Here is a 26,475-nt window from a genome sequence, read left to right on the forward strand (position 1 = left end):
TTTTTTCTGGTAATAATGAAGTTGTCGTTTCATTGCATAGCAAATAAAATGCAAAACAGACCCTAAAAGAATTTCAAATTCTAATCCACTGAAAGGTCACTTAAGGTTTCAAAAAGGGAAAAAGAAAAGATTTGTGTCTCTGGTTAAGACAGCAATTTTTTATAAAACCTTAACTTAGAAAATAGTATTAGAAAAAAGGTACCAAAAGCTAAACTATATGAAATATTTTCTTAAATTTTCACACACAAATCAACCACATATATCCTACTTTTCAGGGTCAAGAACACCTGCCATGTAGCACAGATGGCCCATGTAATGAGATCTATCTTACTAGTATCCCTTCTATGACTTGGCGAAGTTTCGAAGATTTAAATGAACAGCAGATGCTGAAATAGATCAAACCAAATGGAGACCCAACAGCATTCTTTCTCACAGTCACAACTGAAACACTAAATATCACAACAACTATGGTAAAAATGATAGGGATGTAAACCAAAATAGGAAGGGTGTGTAAAGAGACACTTTGAAAATGTGCAAAGTGCCTGCAGAATAATCCTGAAATAGTAGGACAGAGTTTAGACAGGAAAATTTCCTCTCTGTGAGGCTACACTCAAAATCAGAAGTTAGTTACATATGGAAAATCATCTTAACACTTCTAGTTTCTTAAAAAATTACAACAAATGTTGCATTACAACAGATAATCTCAAACCAAAAAAATTCTCTGTAAAGAAAATATAAATCGGAGCTCCAGTAGTACAATCAGTTAGCTCATGGTACTTAAAAAAAATGTAAATTCTTAGAAAACAAACTGATCACGTGAACACGCCATCACCTGTTTTTCTGAACTACAAGATTTTAAGTTAAAAAAAGAAAGAAAGAAAAAGAATGCTGAGCAGTGATGCTGAATTCCTTGGAAGCCACTTGCTAAATTTCAAGTATTTTACTTCACAGTCCCTCTGCATTTACCAGCTTATTTACTCCTAATTCTGCCAGTGCCTAGTAATAGTCTATCTTCTATAAATGAAGAATGGGTTTTAGGTGACCACTAAGTCCAGATCCGAAATGTGGAAGACTCTGTGGCATTAATGGTTACTCCAAAACCATTCAAAACACCGTTCTCTCCCGCCTTCCTCAACTACAAGACCATGCCAGTTGTAATATTCCATTTCCCAGCTTCCTTTGCTGGATACCCAATTCTGGTGAATTAAATGCAGAATGACTTTCGTAGTCAATAAAGTAAAAACAAAGTCTCGCTAACTATCTAGCTAGCTAATTATTCTAGGTACAGATTTCTTATTTTTTTCCTTAAACTAGAAGCAAGTCCTCCTTGCTCCACTGTCTTCCTTGTTCAGCTGGCAGGAAAGAGCATGCAGTAAATAAATCTATAGCAGTCACTGGGAACCATGAGGCTACAATAAGCATCAAGAAGAAAACCCGTTCGCTCTATGACAAGAAAGGGTGACCCTGGTCCTTGATGGCACTGCTGCACCCCTGCGCTAGCCTGGACCACCTATCTCTAGGCTCATAACTCAACATGTTTTGCCAGTTAGTTCAGAAAAAGTTACTTGCATCCATGCCTGACCACTATGATTCTATGATATCTGCCTCTCGTGCTTCCTTCACTTGTACATGGAGATAATGATACTTCCATCAGATGGTTACTTTAAAGATCAAATGAGACTGAGGCAGGAGGATCCAGAGTTCAAAGCCAGGTTCAGCAAAAGCAAGGCACTGAGCAACTCAGTGAGACCCTGTCTCTAAATAAAATACAAAATGGGGCTGGGGATGTGGCTCAGTGGTTGAGTGCTCCTGAGTTCAATTCCCAGTACATCCCCTTCCCTAGAAAAAGAGCAAATGAGATAATAGATACATACATTTTTATAAATTAAAACATTTACTGAAAGCTGTATGGAAAAATAATTGGGCAATACAAGTTTTAGTTTCCTTTATTATATTTTCTGAGGATTTCAGAAAAATGATTAGTACATACATTTAAAAGAAAAAAACTTAAAAACATCCTAATCTTGCCAGGTGCAGTGACACATGCCTATAATCCCAGCAGCTTGGGAGGCTGAGGTAGACGGATCACAAATTCAAAGCCAGTCCCAGCAATTTAGCAAGACCCTGTCTCAAAATAAAACATTTAAAAAGGGCTGTGGATGTGGCTCAGTGGTTACACACCCCTGAGTTCAATCCCTGGTATCAAAAAAAAAAAAAAAAAAAAAACTAATCTTTCAAATCTGGGGATTTTTGTCAATTTTAAAATGAGGGAGATATAGATTATATATGTAAATACAAATCTAAGAGATTAATGACAAACTTATAGGTATAAAATATATCAATATCTCTTTGTTTATGTAACACATTCTACCTATCAATTATTTTAGTGTAAATAAGCACTTCAGAGCAAACTGGAAACTTTATCAATGTCAATTATCTCTGTAATTTCTGTCGATGAATAGTGAATATGTGAAGAAGGCCAATGACTAAAACAAAGTGCACTTGTTTATTATACCCCTATTTCATGAGGGAAAGATGTACATTAAATATGTGATTAGTCAACTTTGATTTTCACAATCTGAAACGATATGAAGTCTCTGCAATTTATTCTGAATGAAATAAAATAAAAATTCTTTTATTCCCAGAATCAAATTAATTCAAAGTCCTTCCTTGGCCTAATACATTGTTATAGTTAATTTAGAGGCTACATGCTCAAGAATAATTTCCCAACTTCATTTATCTATCAATATTACACAAAAGATATTTTTTGGGAGGTGGGGTACCAGAGATTGAACCTACAAGCGCTTAACCACTGAGGCACATTCCCAGATCTTTTTAATTTTTTATTTTAGGACAAAGTCTTGCTAAGTTGCATTTTTTGCTAAGGTTCACTTTGAACTTGCAATCTTCCTGTCTGAGCTTCCTGAGTTGCTGGGATTATAAGCATGTACTATCATACCCAGAAAAGACTTCAGTTAATGGTTTCTGAGTGTTTCTAAATCAAGAACCTTTTAATTACTATTTGTATTACAGTGATATGTAGTCTTTTCCTGCTAGAAAGTTTTCTACTACAAGACATTTTCATTTAACTTTTGCAGTTAACAGTCAGTAGTGTTTGAATATGATATATGTAAAAGAATTTTCAGATATGAGTATGTCCAGTAAAAATGCCTAAAAGTTTAATCTACTTTTCCTCTTTAAACCTGAAATTCTTATTAACTTAAATGTGTCAAATATTAATAATGGGAAAGACCCTGTTAGTGTTCAAAATAAATAAGACATAGTCTCTCAATTTACAGAGCTCAGAGTCTAGTGAGAAAAATAAAATATACGCAACTGACAAAAAGTAATTGGATAACTATGCTTGAAAGCACAAAACTGAACCTTTTATATAGCAGGTGCTCAGTAGTTATTTTCTTAATAGTTTTAGTTGTAGATGGACACAATAACTTTATTTTATTTATTTTTATGTGGTGCTGAGGATGGAACCCAGGGTCTCACAAGTATAAGACAAGAACTCTACCACTGAGTTATAGTCCCAGCCCATCAGCAGTTATTTGTTGAAACAATGAAATAGAAGGGTCTGGAAGAAGACTTACAGGATAGGAAGATCCTCAACAGGCTGAAACTGGGCAAAGATTCTCTCAAAGTGAGAAACTCCCATAAAGATTAAAAAACAAAACAAAACAAAAAAACCAAAAAACCAAGGCTGGGGGGAGAGGGAGTTCTTTAATGGACATTTAGTTTCAGTTCTGCAAGATGAAAAAGGTCTAGAGATTCTGCAACAATATGAACATATTTAACACTACTGAACTATGCACTTAAAATGGTTAAGATGGTAACCATTAAAAATTTAAAAATTTTTAAAGAATAACAAGCAAATTAGCATAGGGCAAATGAAATAAACGTCAAAAGACAATTCAATATAGCTGGAGTACTGGGGACTTGGAGGGAGGAAGGCGGTGTCAAGCGACAACAGTGAATAAACTCTGAAAGACATTGTTGGTAAGCACAATCAACATGCTTTGCAACAAAGAGCTAATAAAACTTTCCATTAGGCTCTCACACTTTATCCACAAGTCAAGGAGAAGCCTTCAGAGATTTGACATGATTGTTTTAGAAAACTAACTCTGAAAGAAATATAAGGGTTGGCCCAGGCAACAGGGACACAGGACAGAAGACCAACCAGCATGCTGAGGAAACAGTCCAGGCTTAAACTAAGCACTGGCTGTGAGAATGGAAAGAAAGGGACAGATACAGAAAGGTAAGGAGATGTCACTGGAGTTTTACACTGAGGAGCTCACCAAGTACTCTCAGGAGTGTGAACAAGTGGGAAATAGAGGCCACAGCGAACACAATACTAGAAACATGCAAAACATTCTCTCTCAAAAATTTGGGCAGGAAAAAGAAGAAAGGAGATAGGGCAGCAAGGGCAAGCAAAAACAGCAGAAATGACTTGGGTTTTGTGTTGTAAGGCATGGTGTATTTTGTTTTGTTTTAGGACCAGAAGAAAATGGAATGTTGAGGGGGATTGATATGTGCCACTTCAAGGTCTAGCCCATAAAAATGTCCCATGTGGTCCTCTGTGCTCATTCTCCCCTGTCAACACCCAGGGTGACCTTGAACACTAATTATTGAACATGCCAGGAACTCCAATGCTATGGAACAGGTTCACTCTACCATGGCTAGACTGACACAAGTGATAAATAAAAGTCCATTGTGTAGAGCCAGTAGACTTAAAAAAAGAAAAGAAAAAGAAAAAGAAAAAAGTGGAGTATGAGCCAATGAGACAAAACCTGTAGAGACTAAAAAGAACAATTCAGTCACACAGCTAGTGCTGCTATCTATTCTTGCAACAAAAGAGTATCTTATTTAACTGCATGCAAAGTGCCAAAGAGAATTTAAGCAGAACCCCATTTACACAACCAATAACTTGAAAGCAGTTTCTAAGGTAGTATCTTCTATCATACTTTCTCCATGTTGCTGAAATCACAATATTGTCCACATTCGAAAATTAAAAATTTTAGATTTTAAATTAATTATTTAATTTAGAAAGGCCCTGATTTTTCCATTAACCTTGTACTTGGAAATATCCCTAAACTGCTTGGCATCTTAGCAAATTATGGCTGTTAAGAATAACAGGGCTGGGGATATAGCTCAGCTGGTAGAGTGCTTGCCTTACAAGCACAAGGTCCTGGGTTCAAATCCCCAGCACCACAGGAAAAAAAAAAAAAGACCCTGGGTTCAATCCCCAGCAATGAAAACAAAAGAATAACAACAGAATTCACAATAGCCTCGAAAAAAATAAAATACTTGGGAATCAATCTCACAAAAGAGGTGAAAGACCTCTACAATGAGAACTATACAACACTAAAGAAAGAAATTAAAGAATACCTCAGAAGATGGAAAGATCTTCCATGATCTTGGATAGGAAGAATTAATATTGTCAAAATGGCCATACTACCTAAAGTGCTATACAAATTCAATGCAATTCCAATTAAAATCCCAATGACGTACCTTACAGAAATAGAGCAAGCAATTATGAAATTCATCTGGAAGAATAAGAAACCCAGAATAGCTAAAGCAATCCTTAGCAGGAAGAGTGAAACAGGGGGTATTGCAATACCAGATTTTCAACTCTACTACAAAGCAATAGTAACAAAAACGGCATGGTATTGGTACCAAAATAGAAAGGTAGATCAATGGTACAGAATAGAGGACACGGACACAAACCCAAATAAATACAATTTTCTCATACTAGACAAAGGTGCCAAAAATATGCAATGGAGAAAAGATAGCCTCTTCAACAAATGGTGCTGGGAGAATTGGAAATCCATATGCAACAGAATGAAACTAAACACATATCTCTCACCATGCACGAAACTAAACTCGAAATGGATTAAGGACCTCGGAATCAGACCAGAGACCCTGCAGATTATAGAAGAAAAAGTAGGTCCAGATCTTCAACATGTCGGCTTAGGACCAGACTTCCTTAACAGGACTCCCATAGCACAAGAAATAAAAGCTAGAATCAACCACTGGGATAGATTCAAACTAAAAAGTTTTCTCTCAGCAAAGGAAACTATCAGCAATGCGAAGAAAGAGCCTACAGAGTGGGAGAATATCTTTGCCAATCATACTTCAGATAGAGCACTAATCTCCAGAATCTATGAAGAACTCAAAAAACTCTACTCCAAGAATTCAAATAATCCAGTGGACAAATGGGCCAAGGAAATGAATAGACAGTTCACAGAAGAAGATCTACAAGCAATCAACAAACATATGGAAAAATGTTCAACATCTCTAGTAATAAAAGAGAAATGCAAATCAAAACCACCCTAAGATTCCATCTCACCCCAATTAGAATGGCGATTATCAAGAATACAAGCAACAACAGGTGTTGGCGAGGATGTGGGGAGAAAGGTACACTCATACATTGCTGGTGGGGCTGCAAATTAGTGCAGCCACTCTGGAAAGCAGTGTGGAGATTCCTTAGAAAACTTGGAATGGACCCTCCATTTGACCCAGCTATCCCACTCCTTGGCCTATACCCAAAGGACTTAAAATCAGCATACTACAGAGATACAGCCACATCAATGTTCATAGCTGCTCAATTCACAATAGCCAGACTGGGGAACCAACCTAGATGCCCTTCAATTGATGAGTGGATAAAGAAACTGTGGTATATATATATATATATACAATGAAATATTACTCAGCCATAAAGAATGATAAAATTATGGCATTTGCAGGCAAATGGATAAAACTGGAGAATATCATGCTAAGTGAGATAAGCCAATCTCAAAAAGCCAAAGGACGAATGATATCGCTAATAAGTGGATGATGACACATAATGGGGGGAGGGAAGGGTTAGTGTTAGGGTTAGAGTTAGGGTTAGGGAGGGGGGCAAGTATGGAGGAAGGAAGCACTGTATAGAGGGAAAAGAGGGGTGGGAGGGGTGGGGGAAGGGAAAAAATAACAGAATGAATCAAACAACATTACCCTATTTATGATTACACAAATGGTATGCCTTTACGCATGTACAAACAGAGAAACAACATGTATCCCATTTGTTTACAATAAAATTTAAAAAAATAATAAAAAATAAATAAAAAAAAGAATAACAACAGAGGAATCTTAGACAAGAAAATAAATGATGAACCCCAAATGTTTTATTCTAAGGTCTCTTTTACTCTTTTGGAGTTTTTTGTTTGTTTGTTTGATTGGTTTTTTGTTTTGTTTTGTTTCTGCAGTGCTGGGGGTGGAACCCAGGACCGCAAGCACGCACAGTAGGCAAGCACTTTACCGTGAGCTGCAGCCCCAGAGCTTCCTTTCCTTTCTTTGCAACTAAAATCCTCCTGAGGAACACAGGCAATCTTTCTTATAAAAGCATATTGGAGTTACTTGTTACAGACATTCCATTTAATATTAACATACATCCCTGTCTAGGGCACTTCATTCCTGTACCTGTTGGGACTCCACGGGATGGTGGGAGTCATGCTGATGTCTGGAAACAAGACGCCATTGTCCTTGATCCTGTCTAGTGCATAGTGCATTTCACAGAGGGGTAATCGATTCAACTGGAACTGGAGTTCAACCTGAAAGATCAAATGAATTTTTTAATTATTTTCATTGGTGCATTATAATTACACATAATAGTGGGATTCATTATATCATATTCACACATTTATAAAACATAATTTGATCAACCTCATTCTCCAGTACCTTCCCTTTCCCTTGCCTCCTCCCTCCCCCATCTGCTCACTGTCCTCTACTGATCTCCCTATTATTATTTTAATTCGCACATCATAATTACATACAAATATATATCACATGTATGTACACACACACACACACACATATTCACTGTGGTATATTTGTATATGGACATAGCATAATCTGGTAGATTTTGTTCCCCAGTACTGCCCCATGCCCTCTTCCTTCTCTCTCCCTCTTGATGTCCTTCCTCTACTCTACTGCTCTCCCTTCTATTGCCATGAGATCCTTCTACCACCACCGCCACATTGCCCCTCTGTAGCTTCCACATGTGGGAAAAAAAAAACACCAGACCCTTGACTTTCTGAATCTGGTTTATTTCACCTAGAATGATACTGCAAACATCAATGATCAGTGCTGGCAGCTCACTAGATGACTTCGTGGAGACAATTTAGGGAGACAAGTTCAGAGATTATTTTTTAAAGTGTAATCATGTTCTAATAGCAATTATTATGTTTAATATATGCTTCATTTCTTTAGCATTAGACACTGTAATGAGCACTTTATACAGATTATCTCAATTAACAGTCTTAATGGTGTATATACTGTTACTTACATCATTTTACATATTAAGACACCTAGGCACTTATAAATCACTTAATCTCTAGATAAACGTTATTTGATACAACCATTCTTACAAACAATGCATTTGATAAAATCAGTAAAACATCAGGGAAATATCTTGTCTTAAGTGACAACCAGCCCTACGACACTGTTCCAATTTACTATGAATAATATTCACCAAGTTTGATTTTTAAAAAAAGAAAGGAAAAGGTTAGCTTTCCAGTTAAACATGGCAGCCTGAACACACATTCACCTAAAAATGCACAAAAATAAAGAGAACAGGAACACATACAACTGCAGATGAGAGCTATTCCAGCATGTAGCTTAAAGCAGTTTTTCTTTGTTCTTCTTTGCTGATTTAAAACTAATCAGAAAGCTCAACCTTATATAAAACTGGAACAAACTACATGTTATGTAAATTAAAAAGAACTAATTTTCTCTGGGAGTTATCAGAGGTCCAATCCTCAATCCACCAAAATAAGTCAACTGTATTTCTGGTTATTGTGGAAGAAGGAAAACGAAACCAGAAGGCTATCTGCTGACAATGGGACTTCAGACATGTAAATACTGTGTCACTTTCAAACATACCTGTGTGTCACAGTCAGGTCGAAGGTTAAGTTCTTCACAGCATTCCCTGGATATCCTTAAAAATATATATTCTTTTGTTTTTTCTTCAATAGTAGCTTCATAAACCTTCTCTTTGGTTCCCTGGGTCTGTGCTAACTTCTCTTTAGGGACTGGTAATAAATAAACAGCATTGACTTTGGTCATCACCAGTCGTCCAGCCAAAGTATCTTCAGAAAGTGTTTCGGTAAGCTTAAAACGACCAAAAAGTTGTCCATTCTGAGCATACTTTGCACCTCCAGAAACTCCAGTGAGCATGAAGCTTGCTAGAATCTGCAATTGCACTTTAAGGTTGAACCTAAATTAGAAGTAGAAAACTGGTTTGAATATTTTACATCAAAACCATAAAAACCAGAAGAGTAAAAGAAAATAAATCAAACATACTAAAAATTAAAAAATTTTCTATCAACTTCACTCTATTGAGTTAAAAACTATATACCATCTTTCTGACTGTAATGCAAGTTGGAGACATCAAAACTTTTTAAAAGTGAACACACTTCCACACAAGTTATAGGAAGGCGTAACCTAGTTATGGTGAAGAACACCCACATTCAGAAAAGCCTGAGTATTGAAAATGAAACTAAAGGTGATTTTTAAATAAAATGGTATACTATGTAGTAATTAATATGAAAGTCAGTTTAAACACACCATTGGAATAAAAGACATTAAAATCAGCTGGGACCAGGACAGGCACTGCATCAAAAAAAAAAAAAAAAAAAAAAAAAAAAAAAAAAAAACAAAAAAAAACTACAATGAACTTTGATTGCTTTCCAAGCAAATTAGACCAAAATATTCTAACTACAAAATCTGTCTTTCGGTCTAGGGTTGTGGCTCAATGGTAGAGCGCTTGCCTAGCATGTGTGAGGCCATGGGTTCGATCCTCAGCACCACCTAAAAATAAAGGTATTATGTCACCTAAAAAAAAATAATAATTATATATATATAAAAATAAAGTTTAAAAAAATTTGTCTTTCAATAATATTAATGAATAACAAGCATAATAAATTGTAGGAATCATGACAAAACAAGTTAAAACCCATCTTTCTAGAAAATAGTTGGAATACTCACACTTGCATGTGTACATGAGCACAGAGAGAATGTAAGTGTGAAAACAGGAGAGAACTATAATTAATCTACACAGTCAAGAAATGTGACTCAAGAGAAAGGTTAAAGACAGTTCTTTGCCATTCTGAAAAATTACTGACAATGCACTAAAAAGCAAGGGAAATATTTTCTACTCTTTCTTAGAATGCTTAAAACATCTGAATGAAAAAATTACACTGTTTTGAAAATCTATATATCCAGTTAAGGAAAAGGCTACTTTTTAATAGTACTACTGAATTATGTTTTTTAGATCTTCCTTTGTATACATGACATCAAGAATAAATAAATAAATAAATAAATCTCTAAAAGAAAATAAAATTTTTAAAAATAAATTTCTTTATCAGAAATATGTATATTAAAAAATTAGAAAATAAAATACTGTAATTAAAATTATATTAAAATTATGACCATCCATTTATATATTATAAAGTCCTAAATTAAAAGGATATTTACTGAGATATTTAATAAATCATCTAAATTCATAGGTTCCATTGGTAATTTTAAAACATTTTAAAACAGAATACTTAACACTTCAAAAAGACATAAAAACATACTGAAATTAATATTTAATAACATGGATTTATATGAGGATCAAATAAATTACAGCTGAATATATATGCAATATATGGAATCTCTAAAAATCATGTTATATTTCTCTCATTCTCTAAATAGAAAGGTGGTAATTTGAAGAAATGCAGATTATATGTTATCTAGTTATGTGTGACTCTGAAGACTGAAATTAGTACCTGGGAGTCACATAAAAATAAGCTTCAAAATGAAATGAAACATTTCTCCATTTACATATAACCTCTGTTCACCTGTTTTTTTTTTAATAATAAAACATACTATTTTTTTTTTTTTTTTTAGAAAAAAACCTTTATGTTATGCATGCTTCCTTAAATGAGGCTAAAATTTTGTTTCCCTTTTACCACCCATATAACAAGAAAGATCTGGGGTCATTAAGACTTCCTCAGAGGCAAGAGATTAAATACTTCTAGTGCATTCTTGACTCACAGGGACCTCTTTGTTGCTAAAGGTGTTGTACAACAGTTTCAAATTCTTTTTCCCCTGCTTCACTTTGTAACCACTCTCCTCTCTCTTTAAACTCCCTCTTCCCCTGACTTCAACATAGACATACCCTCCTAGTTCTCTCACTACCTCACCACCTATTCCTCCATCTTCCATCTCAGATCAGCCACCTTCTCAAAGCTCCACCCACCTACTTCTTCCTTGTGCACTAGTTCTCCTAGGTAAGGTTGCCCTCTCCCAGATCTACAGCACCAGGCAAGTAGACATCTTTCCTCACATACTCTGCAAACCAAAATCAGCAGGAGACCTCTCCAAGATGCCCCCCAAATCAATCCTCCCGTGCATGAAACAACTTAGAGAATGGCATTAACATCTACCCAGGTGTCCAAGCCAGAAATAAACTCATCCTTGACCTTGCCTCTCTCACCAACCTGTGTTCCATCATATCATCAAGGCCTGGTAGTTCCCAGCGGCCCTTAAGTTCTTCCTCCTCCAATTCATCTGCATCTCAATATCTTCAACTTGGATTATTACAACAAAATTACAGAATGACTTCTTTTTCCAAATCTATTTTCTACACCACCATTAAACATCTTTATAAAATGTTCAAGTCTGATAAAAAAGCAGTATCCTTCAGGTCTGAGGATAAAGTTAAAAAGTTCTCTCTCTCTCTGGCCCCACCCAAGTGCCCTCCACTGCAACTATAAATGATCAACTTGCAGGTTCCCCCAAAACTCTATGCTCTTATTCTCATATCCTGTTTCCTTTAACTCAATTCTTTTGTCCTACTTCTTCACAGATCTATAGCCATAAGTGAGATTCAGTGCAGTTTTTTTCTTTTAAACAATTTGGTTTAAATACCATCTGCCTCTCCTGGGGCCCTGTGCATTCCTCCACCACAATGCTGATCACACTGTATGATACCCCTACATTTATGGTCTGTCTCTGTACCAAACTATAACTTGTAGGACACAAGAAAGTCTATCCTGTTTGTCTTCTAGTAACTAGCCCAGAACCTAACACTTGGAATATTCAAGAAATTCTGTTCATTGAATTAATTTTATATTTCTGTAACAATCTAAATTTTTGCCATGCACCATATTCTCATTTCAAACACTTCACATTATTCCCTAACAAATTATTGAAATATATTTGTCAATGATCTTAGGTAATATATTAAAAATTTTCACTGCCGTATCTAGAATCTGTCATCCCAAAACACTTGATCACAATTTAGCAGGCATAAAAAATTAATCTCTCAGTTTGAGAGCAACAAGAGAATCCTCTTGTGATATTTAGTTGTGTGTTGCAGCAAAACTCTTGAGGTAGAGTCACTAGAAAATAAAAATACTAAGAAAAACAGCTTCTCCTGCAGAAGATTTATCATATATTCAAGATAAAAATATTATAGACTTTTTAAAAATTTTTTTTTGTTTTACAGATTGCATTTTGATTCATTGTACATAAATGGAGTACATTTTTTCATTTCTATGGTTGCGCACAATGTAGATTCATACCACTCATATAATCATGTACATAGGGATAATGATGTCTAGTAGTTATAGATGCTAATATTTAATTTTTCTAAAAGATTAACAGACTAAAACTAAACTTCCAACAGTAATCTCTTTTAGGAATTAATATATGCATTTCTAAAATTTAGTAACTCAGACTTATAATATGGAATTTAGTAACTTATAATATGGAATATAGTTTATAACAAAGATATTTATTATAAAGAAAAACCATCTTTTCATTGTTGCATGCCACATTTTGAAATCAACCTTACGAAGTTTACATAACTCCTAACCTTTAGATGAGAGCAGAATAACAGACAACAGAATTTTCAACAAACTTAAAACCATACTTGCAGCTAATAAAAACCATGGTTCTGTCAACCCTGGCAACCATTATACCCCTCAAGTGATATATTCATTTCCAAAAAAAAAAAAAAAAAAAAATCAAAGCTAGATAGTAAATTTCATCTCATGTAATTTCTGACTATATGAACAACAAAAGTCATCCTAAGTGAAAAGACAATCCCTGGGTTTACTGAAGCAGAGCAACAGACTGAGGTATAACCAACAGAAGCTGCACCATCTTCATGATGAAACACCGCCCCCCCATGAGGCTGTCATGCCACCTGGAGGCATTGAGAAGCAGACACAATGACCCAGTAAGCAGGCTGCTGGACACAAGAGCTTCAGCTAAAGTCAATTTCTTTTGAAAATATGTCTCTTAAAATCAAATAGATTTTCACTTCCAGGTAGGATCACTGAACGAACAGCGACATGAGGCTGAGGATAGGTGAAACATTTCTCCAAACTTAAGTGAAATGCATTATCCTTACACCTACACACAGCTCTCTAAAACTTAACATAATCTTAATTTCTGGGCTGCTTTAAAATATCACCTCTTTTAAAAAAATAATAATAATACTAGAGCTAGAGTTCTGGATCAGTGGTAAAGTGCTTGCCTGGCATGTGTGAGGCCCTGGGTTTGATACTCAGCCCCACATATAATAAATTAAATAAATAAAAGATAAATTGACAAAATAATCCATACTCATGCCAAAATACATTTTGCCTAATCTTGAGAGCATTCAATCTATTTTCAAGAAAGGAATGCTAGCATGACCACATTAAAGGTACAGTACCATCCTTATCAATAATAATTTTCTTTAAAAAAGTATGGAGTCCCTTGATACTACTTTCATAATTAGTAACATTCCATTTAAAGTTCTTTCACAAATGAGTGATACATTCTGTGGGACCTTGGGAAATATTCTATCAATCATGTGGTTGGTCTGACTACAATGTCACACAGAAGCATATTTCAGTGCATACACAATACACTTATTACTGTCAATATATATCCAAGCATTTCAAAAGATGAATCCATTCAACCACTCCATTGTTTTCTATCTTTAAACTGGATCTCAAACTCTAAGAGAACAATTCTAATATTGACTTTGAGTTGCTCTGATGACTAGAACCGATTGGACAAGCAAAATAATGAGACACAATAGAGCATGGTCCAAGGACCAAATTCAATATTCAGATTGTTTTTATACAACCCCTGATTAGGAATGTATTTTACAAAGAAGATATATAACCCAGACTTTAGGGGGATCCACAAAGCCTGAAATATTTGTAATTTGGCCCTTTGCCACAAAAGTCTGAGCTCTGCACTACACCACAATTTAGTAATTGCTTATAGACCTCCCCAAATTCGTTTTTAAAAAATGTATTGATTATATTATTTGTGCCTAAGGAATTAGTAAATTATCTGGGCACAGTATAACCCCAACTACTCAGGAGGCTGAAGACAGGAGGAACACAATTTTAATGCCAATCTGGACAACTTAGCAAGACCATGTCTCAAAATAAAAAAGAAAAAGGGCTGGGATACAGCTCACTGGTAGAGTGTAAGGTCCTGGGATCAACCCCCAGTACCACAAAAAATAAGAATATAAAAAGAATTAACAATCAAATGTTTATTGAATTTGAGGCAACATTAAAATGCTTATAAACACTATTTTAAAATGATTTGAGAAAACAAAATATAAGCAACATGAAATTGTCAAAGACCTTTGAAAATCTGTACAATCTATTGTTTGTCCCTTGTCCACGAGCTCATGCATGCTAAGAACTCTGATTAGTAAAAAGCATTTGCTTGTTTGTATGTGGGCCAATTCTATACTGTACTACACTGATTTTATAAGCATGCCAAATTCAGAAGTGTAATTTACTAACTTTCACTTTCGGGGCTACCTTTGAGTGACAGTATCACTGGAAATTTTCCAGAATCCTCTGGCACATGACTACCTACTTGTCACGTGTTAGACCTGGACATTGAATTCTCATTTCTAGATACCTCTACATTCTTGTACACTTAGCATATATAAGACATCAAAAGTGATCCTACTGCTTTATATTCAACTTACAGGTATCCCTATTTGAGTCAATAACTATGATCTAACCTTAAAGATTAAAAAATAAAGCTCAAATGTTCCTAGAAAAAGGCTATATACTATATTATACTGTCCTACCACAATGTCTATGTTCTCTCTCACCACAATCTCTTCTTCTCATACTTAAGGACATTTTTACACCTTAACTAAGAGTGGATTTTAAAACAAAACAAAGAAGATACGCATCAACTATTGCAATTGATGAGGTGCAGTTTCCTTTATATTTCTATGCTCCCTTTTTCTTATTATAAGATTAATATGTGATCTTGAATAACAGTTGACAAGTAAAGAAAACTATTAGAGCACAAAAGTCACCTGCAATTCCACCAACCAAAATACTGTCTTAACTCTTTTCAGAATTTTTATAAATATATGTAGATGTATGCATGTGTTTATAAATATGTACACACACACAAAATTACAATGGCAGCAGGTAAGGGTTTATAACTACCATATTTTCTCCCTTGGTGTTACATCATGAACATCTTCTCTACATTGAAAATTCTACAAGAACCTAATAATCTTATGGCTAACCCCTAAATGAGTTAACTTACTCTTCACTACTTTTTGAAAGACGTTTATAGACATCTTCATCTTCATCTCTAATTACTGCTTCAAGATGATTCCCTGATTATTACAGCAAAAGGATTCAACTTATTAAAAAATCCACAAACTGCCAAATAGTCTTCCAGAATTATCATGACAACTTAGTTCATCATCAGTTTCTTTCATATTCCTGTCACTTTCAGGACCCTCTTGTCATGGCTTTAGAAGCCCTCACAAACTGCTCTAGTGTGAACTTGCAACCACTGAGCTTCTCGATCAATATCTGACCTCCATAGTTTTAAAGGGTTTCTTTTTTCCACTCAAATTTCCATTTTGAAAAGATTATTTTAAATGTAATAATCCATAAGCATTCTAGTCTTTAGCTGTAAGTTCTAAGCAATGAAATGATGTACAAACATTAATAAAATATTAAATATTACATAAATTATAATTTTTTCTGAATTTCTAGTACATTACTCAAAAATGGTCTCAAAGATTTTAAGCTTCTAATCTCTATTTCCCTTCCATTATTTGTGATTTACCACAGTGTTCTTTCCTAAAGGAAAGGAATTTATAATAATGTAAACAAAATGGAGGCATATAAATAATGTGAATAATGTACAAAATAGAAGCTATTGTCCCTGTTTTTTACTAATGAGTTCATTAGAACAGTCTGTAAGCAGAATCAATAAAAATCTTTTAAGAGACTATAAATGAAACATGATATAAAGACTTAGAATAAGATTTCATAAAAATAAATTAGACTGACTTTGTACATGTACATAATCCAAAACTAGATTTTTTTGAAAGTTAGATCATATTTGACCTATAAAGTAACTGAATTATCTTTAAGTTTTCAGTTTTTCTTTTCTGCCTATAGACTTAGTAAGTGTTATAGTTCAGATATGAGGTGTCTCCCCAAAAGTGCCTATTAATGCAGGAAGATTTAGAGGTAAAATGATTAATTTTTGAGACTTGCGATCTGATCAGTCCACCCCAGTTTGAATGAACTGAGTGGGTGATAACTGCATGCAAATTAATTTTTTTTTTAATTCATGCCCCCAGTGACCCACCTCCTTCAACCACACACACCCCCTAGCTTACAGTCACCAGTCACTACACTAAACTAGGATGGACTGATAGGTTACAGCTCCCCTAATTTGATCATTTCATCTCTGAATAGTCCTGCACTTAACAGGCACTTTTGGGGGACACCTCGTATCCAAATCATAACAGTAAGTGTTCAGAATCTATTAAGAATATTAATGATAAGACAGTGAAAAGGCAGCTTGACAAAGAAAAGCATGTTGGCTAGTCTATACTCAAAAGTAAAAATATTTATAAAAGATTATTTTTCCTAAAATAACCAAAAAAGTTTTTGATTTAAGCATTTGGTCTTAGCCTGTGGCACATGGATCGAATATCAAATACGTTAAAGTGTTCATAAATTGAGATAAAGCTGTTTTATTATCCACTGTTCTGAAGATCTAAATCATTTCATTCTTAATAACTTTAAAAATATGTGATTTCCTCCCGTTTTTGTACATTTACTCATTGAGTGTGCTCACTATGACTACAATTCTCTGAAAGCTCCTAGGAACAGGGACTAGATTTACACCCAGCATGTGAGAAAGAGCTGGTGCCCTCGTAGATGGATGCTCAGTAAAGTCTTGTGGAGATGGACAACGTCCTCAACACAGTTCCTGCCCTAACACACACACATAACAGCTACTAAAGATAGACACAGCTATTGAAGAACAGTCACCTTACTTCCTGTCTTCACGCAGGCATACCTCCATTTTAAAAATTAAAATACCACCCAAAGGGGAAATTAAAAGAAAAAAAGAAAGAACATACTTCAAAAGTAACTTACTTGCTGACTTCTTTATACTGGGCTATCTCCTCAATATAAAGAAGATCATGCAAACGGGACTGATAGTTGGTCTTGGTCAATGATTTGTCTAAAACCGACTGGGTAAATAGCTGGTCAGCAGACAGAGGAATTTGGTATCTGATAAGAAGGCTCTTCTCCAAATCAGTAGTTTCATTAGGTTCAAAATCTATAATAGTCTTAGAAGAAGAATCCCAACGCTTAGCTGTGGTTACTAGCTGTTGTTTTGCATGCATCAGATATTCAAGATCTAAATGGAAACAAAAAACACATTTATAAAGGAACACAACATTAAAATTCACAAATAATACACATTTTGATAAGAGAATATAACAGGCTAGAGCTAAAATTCTTAAAAATAAAACAATGCAAAACCCTTTGAGAAAGTACTTTCCCCATTTCAGAAATTTCTTTTATCTATTTTAACAAAATAACATTAATAAAGAATCTATGAAAATAACATCTTTTTTTAACAAAGATTAGGACATACCACAAATAGTTGTTAACATTTTTAAAATGCAGATTAACACTTAGAACTTTCCAGTCAAGAGAAATCTGATCTGCAGGAAAAATGATAAATTCCTCATAAGATAATTTTATAAGGTATAATCACTTTCCTCCTCCTACCAATACGTGCCCCATTATAGAAAAAGAAGATGAAAAAGCTGAAAGGTTAAAATTTGACTTATGTGACAAGGCAGTGAAACTATCTGAAAATCAACTTACTACAAACAAAAATCTTTTAGAAGAGACACATGTATAATACTACTGATTCTTCATTACAATGGGACACAATGCCATTCAAATGCCATTTGTGAACAGTCCAGTTTAGCCTCAGTTAAATTATAAGTAATTTAAGTAAGTAGAGCACAATATCAAAATGAAAAAAGGTTCAACTTCTGACATCTCTCAAAGAAATGTGGCCTACAACCAGCACATCACAATAAACTAGGAGTACATGGACCACATGCTCAATCTGCAGTGCACACAGATTTCTGCTGAGTACATGGACCACATGCTCAATCTGCAGTGCACACAGATTTCTGTTACTGGGAGAAATGTATGTATACCTATGAAAATGAAACTTAACCAAAAGAAAAAAAAACAATTTGACTAACTAGGCCAAGATCCAGTTTTAGTAAAATAAAATGGGAAATAGGGTTTCACAGTTCAAGTTAAAATTTGAGTAAGAAATAAAAAGTTCTGACAAAAGATCAGTGAGTCTCCAAAGCACAAAGAGAAACTATCCTAAAGCTCTATTAAATGAGAACATAGGTGCAACTGGCAACATCTTGCTAGGTGAGCAGGTGTGCAAATTTTAAGTATTACATATACATTATAAATGTATAAGTATAGTCCTTCACCGAGAGAAATTTCCAAATAGTTACAAATAGCCCATCGTAATAAAACTATGAAGGCCCTGATTTCTAATCTTTGTTCCCTTAAAAGGCATTTTTATATGACAGCTTTATAACTTCTTAAATGTCAACATAAACATAACAATCATTGTCAAGATGTAAAGATTGTCTGCTCATTAATTTTAAAAGTGCTCTGGATGGATGGTCTGTTTTTGTAGTAGCCTCACAAGCAGAAGTTTCCTAAAATTAACTATGTCTTCTTCCTAAATCACACTAAAATTGAACACTCATTACAACATAACTGCAAAAAGAACTTAAATTATACAAATGTGAACAATCCTAAAACAGATGAGACCATCACTAAATGTCAGATGCTCACTATCGTCATAAAAGAATGTGTGGATTTTCACCCATTTAATGACCTAAACTTAATAGTGCTTAATGGTCAGTAGGTGCCGAGAGTGCCTCTGTAAAGGAAAGAGAGGGAGGCAAGGCCATGGGCATGGGACATGGCCTCTACTGGGCTCACTATCATCCCCTCCTGCAGCACATGTGCACCTGCTAACACAGAAACCAGACCTAAGCACGCTCAGGGCAGCCTGAGCCAGCTCCTCCTGAGCCAGTTCCTCCTGGGTATGCACTTTTCTTCAACTTACATTAGGCTGAAATGAAAAACAGACTGGAGAGATGTAAAGTGAACAAGTTAGGATCCAAATTCATAAAACCATTTAGGGAGAGTTTATCACTAACTCATTAACCAACACCTAGCACAATAAATCTCAAACCTGACAGAAATTACAAACCTATAGAATTTCTTCCACTGAGATGAAGTAAGCAGAAACTATAAATACATTTTAAGAGAAATCCATAAGAAAAACTTAAAAAGATAATTAGAATATACCTAAACTTTCAAAGATAACTTAAGGGAAGGGCTTCCACCATCAAAAACAGAATATAAGTCTGGAAATATCTAGTCTGGCGGGAGATATATTTCCCAACTTCCCTAGCTCTTGTGATACTGAGAATAGCAGCTGGCACTCCTTTCAGCCACAAAGTTGCTATTCTAAGACAGCATCCAAAGGTTTACTTTGTTTTGAAATATCTAATGCAGCCAACTTAAAAAAAAATATCTTTAACAGGGCTTGGAGAGTGGGTAAGAAGACAATAAGGGGCGGGGTGGGGGGGGGGACAATAAGGGGCGGGGGGGTGAGTGGAAACCCATGTTCTAAGTAGCCAGCATAAGGGTAGACACACAGAGACATGTGATAAGTGGGTTTTAAATATGAAATTTATTAAAAACAGCTACATTTATCTAGGACTTGTAGATAAAATGAAATGCTTCCTAATTTCAAATTCAGAAATGAGACTCTTGCTTAGAAAGTAGTTTGGTCTGTGACCTAACAAACTCTGACTGCCCAAATTCACAATAAAATAAAATCCCAGAGTAATCCCAATTATCACTTCCACTATTCATTCCAATATCCTTCCTTTCCCCAAAAGGAAATCTAGAATCAAGAGGAGTATCTCTTAGCTTACCCATGCTGACTCTCCCTATTCTTTCTCTCTTTGTTTGGGATGAAACCCAGGGCCTCAGACATGCAGGCAACTGCTCTACCACTAAGCTACATCCCCAGCCCTATTTTCTTTCTCTTAACAAGGCTGATAAAAAGTTAAAATGGCAGAGTGACAGCAGGAATACCACACTCTGTGCACACTTCAACTCAGGCTCATTTATCTTTCATTGATAAACTATCTTTTAAAACTTATTTTTCTCCTGTTTTTCTAATCACATAATATAGAGACAGGTAAAAAATATGTTCTCAGGGGTTGGGGGTTTAGCAGTCCTCAGCCCTGAAAAGGGAGGAAGGCAGGCGGGGAGGGAAGGATGAAGGGAGGTTAGAAAGGAAAATGTTCTTAATTTCCAACAACTTTGGCAACTGGAAATAATATTTCAGTCATGCTAAATTTTAGGTTAATATTAACATATCATGCTAAACTCAAAGTAGAAAAATGTATACTACCAAGCTTTCAGATTTAAAAATAAGTATTACTTTCAACTTGCTGCTTCCAGATATTCAAAATATGATTCCAAATCAGTATTTCTAAGTACAAGTTTTCCATTAATCAAAGTTGTGGTATGAAGTATATAATGCACTTTACTTTCTAAGCAAGGGGAAAATTCACTAAATTCTTTCCCTTGTGGATGTCTTTGCTGCACATTTTGAAAAGTATATATTCAATTTTAGTCCAAAAAAAAATATTTTTTTAATACACAGTGGTTTTTTTATGAGCCTGAATCTCACGACAAAGAAAAAAAAATTGGGGGGGGGGGTTAAAGTTATATGTATTTCTTGTCTACAATATGATGACTAAAGTGGGGAAAAAATCCATTTATAACCTATAAACAGAAAAGGTCTGCACAGTTTAGATATCATGAAAACACTGCTGGGGGTATAGCTCAGTGGCTGAGTACTTGCCTTGCAAGCATGAGGCCCAGGGTTCAATCCCCAGAGCTGCTGAGAGAGAAAGAGAAAGGGAAGGGGGGGACAGATATGTATCAAGACAAAAATAAAAAAACAAAAAACTACAGGTTCCCCCAGCTCAAACTTGAATTAACTAAAGTAAGGAGGATTTTTAATTCAATACTAAAAAGTGAATTAGAGAAGTTCAATCTGCTATATAACCTGATTTCAAGTTTCAATGAGTAATACATTAATGTACCTAAATCACTTTGGCCAACAGAGAGCCTTTAATCGCTGAGGCACACTGTGAGACCAAGAGGAAAGGAGGCATGCAACATGTCCACACTTATTTATACTCAGAACTCTTCACTGTGTTACCATTCATTCCAATGGAACATAGTTTAGGAAACACTGAGCTAATAGATGGCCCAGCAGGGCCCAAATTTATAATTTGATGGAAGAGAAGTGTGTTTCCAGCATTGCTTAAACAATGAACAAGTGAAAAAGTGATAAAAGATATTTCCCATACAAATTCCAGTTTCTGTATACAGAAATCAAATTCATTACAATTTACAATCAAAACTGTATAGAAGGGCTGGGGAGATAGCTCAGTCGGTAGAGTGCTTGCCTCGTAAGCACAAGGCCCTGGTTCAATCCCCAGCACCCAAAAAAAAAAAAAAAAACTGTATAGAAACATGATAAAGCCCAGATCTAATTCAATTCCCAACTGTATTTGGCCAACTATACCCTGGAAGGAGATTTTTCTCCTAACTGGAAACCAAGAAACACCCAAGAATGCCTTAGATGAGACTGGAGGTCAAAGGAGACAGGCTCTCATATTGTCACCAACTTAACGAAGTAGTCATCTTGCTCTCAATGTCCATAAATGTTGTCCACACAGTATTCCAGGAAATGATACAAAATATGGCACTGCCACTTTATAATTTTATTGTCTCAGAATGTTTATAAAATTGTAAATGTACATAAAAAATTATTTGCCCTCTAATTTTTTGCTGACAAGAACTCTGCTCTGCTAATCAAAAATACTGATTTATACTACTAAGAAAGAAACAGGAAATAAATATTATACTATTTATATCTTGCTTTAGCTTCTTCAGAATTCTGTCAGAACTCTATACACAATCGCACTGAAACAAATGCAGTCATGCAATAAAAGTGTTTAGGAACTTAACAAAAAATGGTAACGTATTCAACAGCATCAACTTTAGAGACTTTCATCAAAGACAGAAGTAAAATCAGCACAACAGGTCAGCTAATATGAGTAAGGATCCAAGAAAGTTAGTCTAATTGTCATCTATCTGATGTAAATCTACATGTAAATTTTTGTTTTTATAATGTTCAAAATCTTATATCAAAAGCTATGTTTGTACATTTTATATTATTATCTTGTTATACTCATTTTTCCTTGGTCCTTGAAAAACAAATTTCACTATGTGAAATTACTTCAATGTTTCCAAAATTCAAGAAAATTGAATGATTTTTTTCAATTATTTCCCATAACATAACTACTTGAAAGTAGTCTTAAAGGAAAATAAGTAAAGATATCAAACTACAAAGCAGACTGCTACAAAGCAGTCACCAAATAGATATAGCACCTATATTATTAAAAGGGGGGGAGAGTATCCTTGTATTCACTCCCTCTACCATATCTTAATGAAATATAAAATTTACTATATCTACAAACTGATGCATCTGGACCATCAGAGAGAAAACCGTTTCTAAGAGTTGCCTGACTCAAAAAACAGTGCACTCTCCAGTCAAGGAGATCTGCAGGTACCACAGCCTTAATAGCCCCAGTCTTTATCTCTGCTTTTTTGTCCCTCTGCTAGCTCCCTACACCCAATCCCAAGTTAAAAAACAAAGTTCCCCTCTTTTTTCTACTTTCTTCATTCTGAGGGTAAGCCAGAAATTATCCTAATCATGGTTTATGGTAAAAATAAGGACTGTTTACTAAATGCCAGATACTGTGCCAGGCTGATTTCTAGCCCTCGCAATCCTCTGAACAAGTACCATTGGCTCCCTTTTACCTAGGTTTCAGCACAAAGCCCAGAGGTGTGGAGTACTCCTCAAGGGCCACTCAAGTGAGGAGCAGAGATCAGCATTCAAACCCCACTGTTCCTTCACTCTACATCTTGTCCACTGCTCTTCCAGTGAGAAAAGCAGCACCTATCTGAGGCAAAACAGGCAAGCCTGTAAGTCCCCTGCAATCCTCCTTATCACCATTGTTCTTACTGGCATTTGTTTAAGTTAGTATCTTTTACTTTTCACAGCAGACATTTAACATTTTATTTGTTATTAACAACAAAGGATTTTATTAACTAGTGTGAATTCTTGACAACCATTACAAACCTATTCTTATGGGAAAACAAGTCATGAGTTACAAATCACCAATATAAAAGCAAACTTTTAAAATACAACCTACATGTTAAAAAGAAGAAGAAAAAAAAACCACTCCTTTATGGTTACATTTGAGAGTAGGGGGTGCATGTTGGTCTCTTTTTATGATTTAAGTCTCCTTAGGATTTTTAAAAGGAATGCTTCTTAGTAGTCCTGAATTTCTGGTCTCTAAAGCAACTTCCTAGTAGAGAGGTAGGCAAACTACAACATGCAAGCCAAACCTAGCCCACTGTTGCTTTTGAAGAATAAGTTTACCAGAACAGGTTCGTGTATGGTGTATGAGTGCTTTTGCACTACAACGCAGAGCAGTGCAGTTGCAACAGAAACCATCCGCCCTGTAACACCTAAACAACTTATTATCTCGTCCTTTGCAAAAGGAATTTGCCCAATCTATGCTTCTATTTTTATTTGATCAATTACCATCATCTATTTGGCTATAATATAACTTATTCTGATTCCCAAGAGTATTAAGAGTATGACAAAAATACAGATAACCAGAACAAAAATAGGTAAAAGGAATCAAAGTAAGTGGGAAATGCAGGTAAAATGAAGTCTCAGTCAGCTTAGCAAGCAGGTCACCTAACTATAAAATTCAGGCATAAATGTTTTTTTAACCTCATCTAGAAGCAAAAGGAGAGGAGACAGATCAATTCTACCTGTTCACTGTGTCCAAAACAAAATCCTAGCATTTGCTCATGAAGAGGGTTTTACTCTCTAGGTTCCCGTGAGGGGGGCACTGTGGTACACAGTGAAAAACATCCTCCACGATATGGTTAGTTACACTCAACACAATAGCAAGTTTCATACAGCTGTGCTATTTGAAGAGCCACTAAAAAAATATTCAGTGTTAAATAAAACAAAGCACCTCTAAATCTAACCAAAAGCCACAGAAGTCGGGGCTAATGTGTTCTTCCCCTGTCCTATTAGAACTAGGAATAAAATTTAGGTCTCAGCAATAGCATAACAACATACAAAGTAATTCACCATATTCTGCTGGTGCTTACATGGTAAAAAATCAAGGGCCTCTCCCCCAAAACACAGAGCACATCCTACTGAAGGCACTTTGGACTCCTAACACTAGTGAATGTGCAAAACTGACTTCTGAAGACAATTACACAGGAGGACTTTACATTGAGAGATAATGGACTAACACCAGCAAAGCTCCCTTGGACAGTCAGCATGACACAGAACTGGACACTGCAGATGTGTACGTGATTGCCATTAAAATGATATTCTGGCCAAACTAATATTAAAAGATTTTACTGTGCTAAAATTTGCCTTACTTGAAAGTTAAATTATAAACCACCAAAACAGACCTGATAAACTACTCAGACAAGTTGAGGGAAGCTCAAAGCAATGGTTGCCTGGTGACTGAATGAAGAGCAGGGAACAGTGTGAACCATTCTAAAGAACCATTACACAAGAAATGAGCAGATTCACTTGGGACATTTTTTCCCATTGTTTCCTCCCTATCCAGGGAATATTTAGGGGCCAATACATATCTTTTACTTTTGCCTTTTAATACATCATATCAGGGGAAAAAAGTCTAAATATTACCTTCTGTAGAAGCTGCATCAATCATTACTCTTTGCATGAGTACTGGTTCCAATCCAAAGTCGAAAACTATGGTTTGGCGAAAAGTTCCAAATATTTCTGTGTTAAATGCTATCCCGACTTTATACACGTAATGATCTAATCCATTTTGGGCCATCTTTCCTCCTATCCATTCTTGACAGTTTTCTGGGACTTCTTGTGATACCTGGGTAGTACTATCTCCGGCAGATATTGCAATGATACTAAAATGAGGACGATGAGCATCATAAAGCAATGCTACACGATACAGCATTCTTGCAGGCTACAAGGAAGTTAAAATAATGCATTGAGTACAAGGGGGTGAAAAATCCAATTGTAATTGGGCTCTTCAATGAAAATATTTCCATAAGGGACTGTTACTTTCCCATGCTTCTAAGATACTATGCTCAAAATACATATTGCTCATAAGTGATTTAAGAAAAAAATCAGAATGGTTAAAAAAACAGTTGTTAAAATGATATATTTATGTTACATCACTAGCCTCCCTACTTCTTCTGTGATATGTTCATCTTTCCCTGTGGCAAAATCTATTACTTTTTATCACCCTCAACCTTCAACTTTCCATACTCTTTGCCTAAAAAAGTTTGATGTAGCCTCAAACAGGAAGCCTTCATAAGAGGGCAGTTGCCTCTGAAAGCCCTGGATTGGGTTCAGAGCTGAAGCTAAATATTCTTAGATTTTTCATCTCAAGATACAGATGGTCCAGTGGAAGAAACACCACCAAAATGAACACAAAACTTTTCCACTGAATATAGTCACAGAAATTTTTGACTCTGCTTCAATCTTAAACTTCGATTACTACAGTTTAAGATAAGAAACACTACAGAAAATATCACATAGTAAAAATTTTATTACAGAATTTGCAATCTCATCAAGTCAAATATAAAAAACAAGTGGTTTAAAAATCTTAAAACTGCCAGATTAAATAATTCAATTTTTAAATAGTTAATTGTAAGCCATGAACCCCATCCTACATTTCAATTTTTTAAGATGTCAAAAACTTCTTTACCAAATAAACAAATAAGAAAGAATCCTAAATAACTATAAAGATTGTATCTCAAAGTCAAAATAAATTGTACTTTTAATGACTGAAATACAGAACTCCACTTCAGCACAATATAGAACCTACACGAGATG

General features: G+C 35.2%; 1 protein-coding gene across 6 annotated transcripts in view; it reads right to left on the reverse strand.

The window, feature by feature from the left end:
* The window catches only part of HELZ (helicase with zinc finger), a 160,964-nt gene that overhangs the window by 87,658 nt on the left and 46,831 nt on the right, over positions 1–26,475 (reverse strand). For all 6 annotated transcript variants that reach the window (XM_079131559.1, XM_079131563.1, XM_079131562.1 and 3 more), the window contains 4 exons: positions 25,303–25,600; positions 17,490–17,757; positions 8,929–9,262; positions 7,468–7,598 (listed from right to left, as the gene is read on the reverse strand). In XM_079131559.1, coding sequence (XP_078987685.1) covers positions 7,468–7,598; positions 8,929–9,262; positions 17,490–17,757; positions 25,303–25,600 — 1,031 coding nt within the window. The remainder of the gene's footprint in view (positions 1–7,467; positions 7,599–8,928; positions 9,263–17,489; positions 17,758–25,302; positions 25,601–26,475) is intronic.

The sequence above is a fragment of the Sciurus vulgaris genome, assembly GCF_902686455.1.
Source record: "Sciurus vulgaris genome assembly, chromosome: 3".
Taxonomy (NCBI): domain Eukaryota; kingdom Metazoa; phylum Chordata; class Mammalia; order Rodentia; family Sciuridae; genus Sciurus; species Sciurus vulgaris.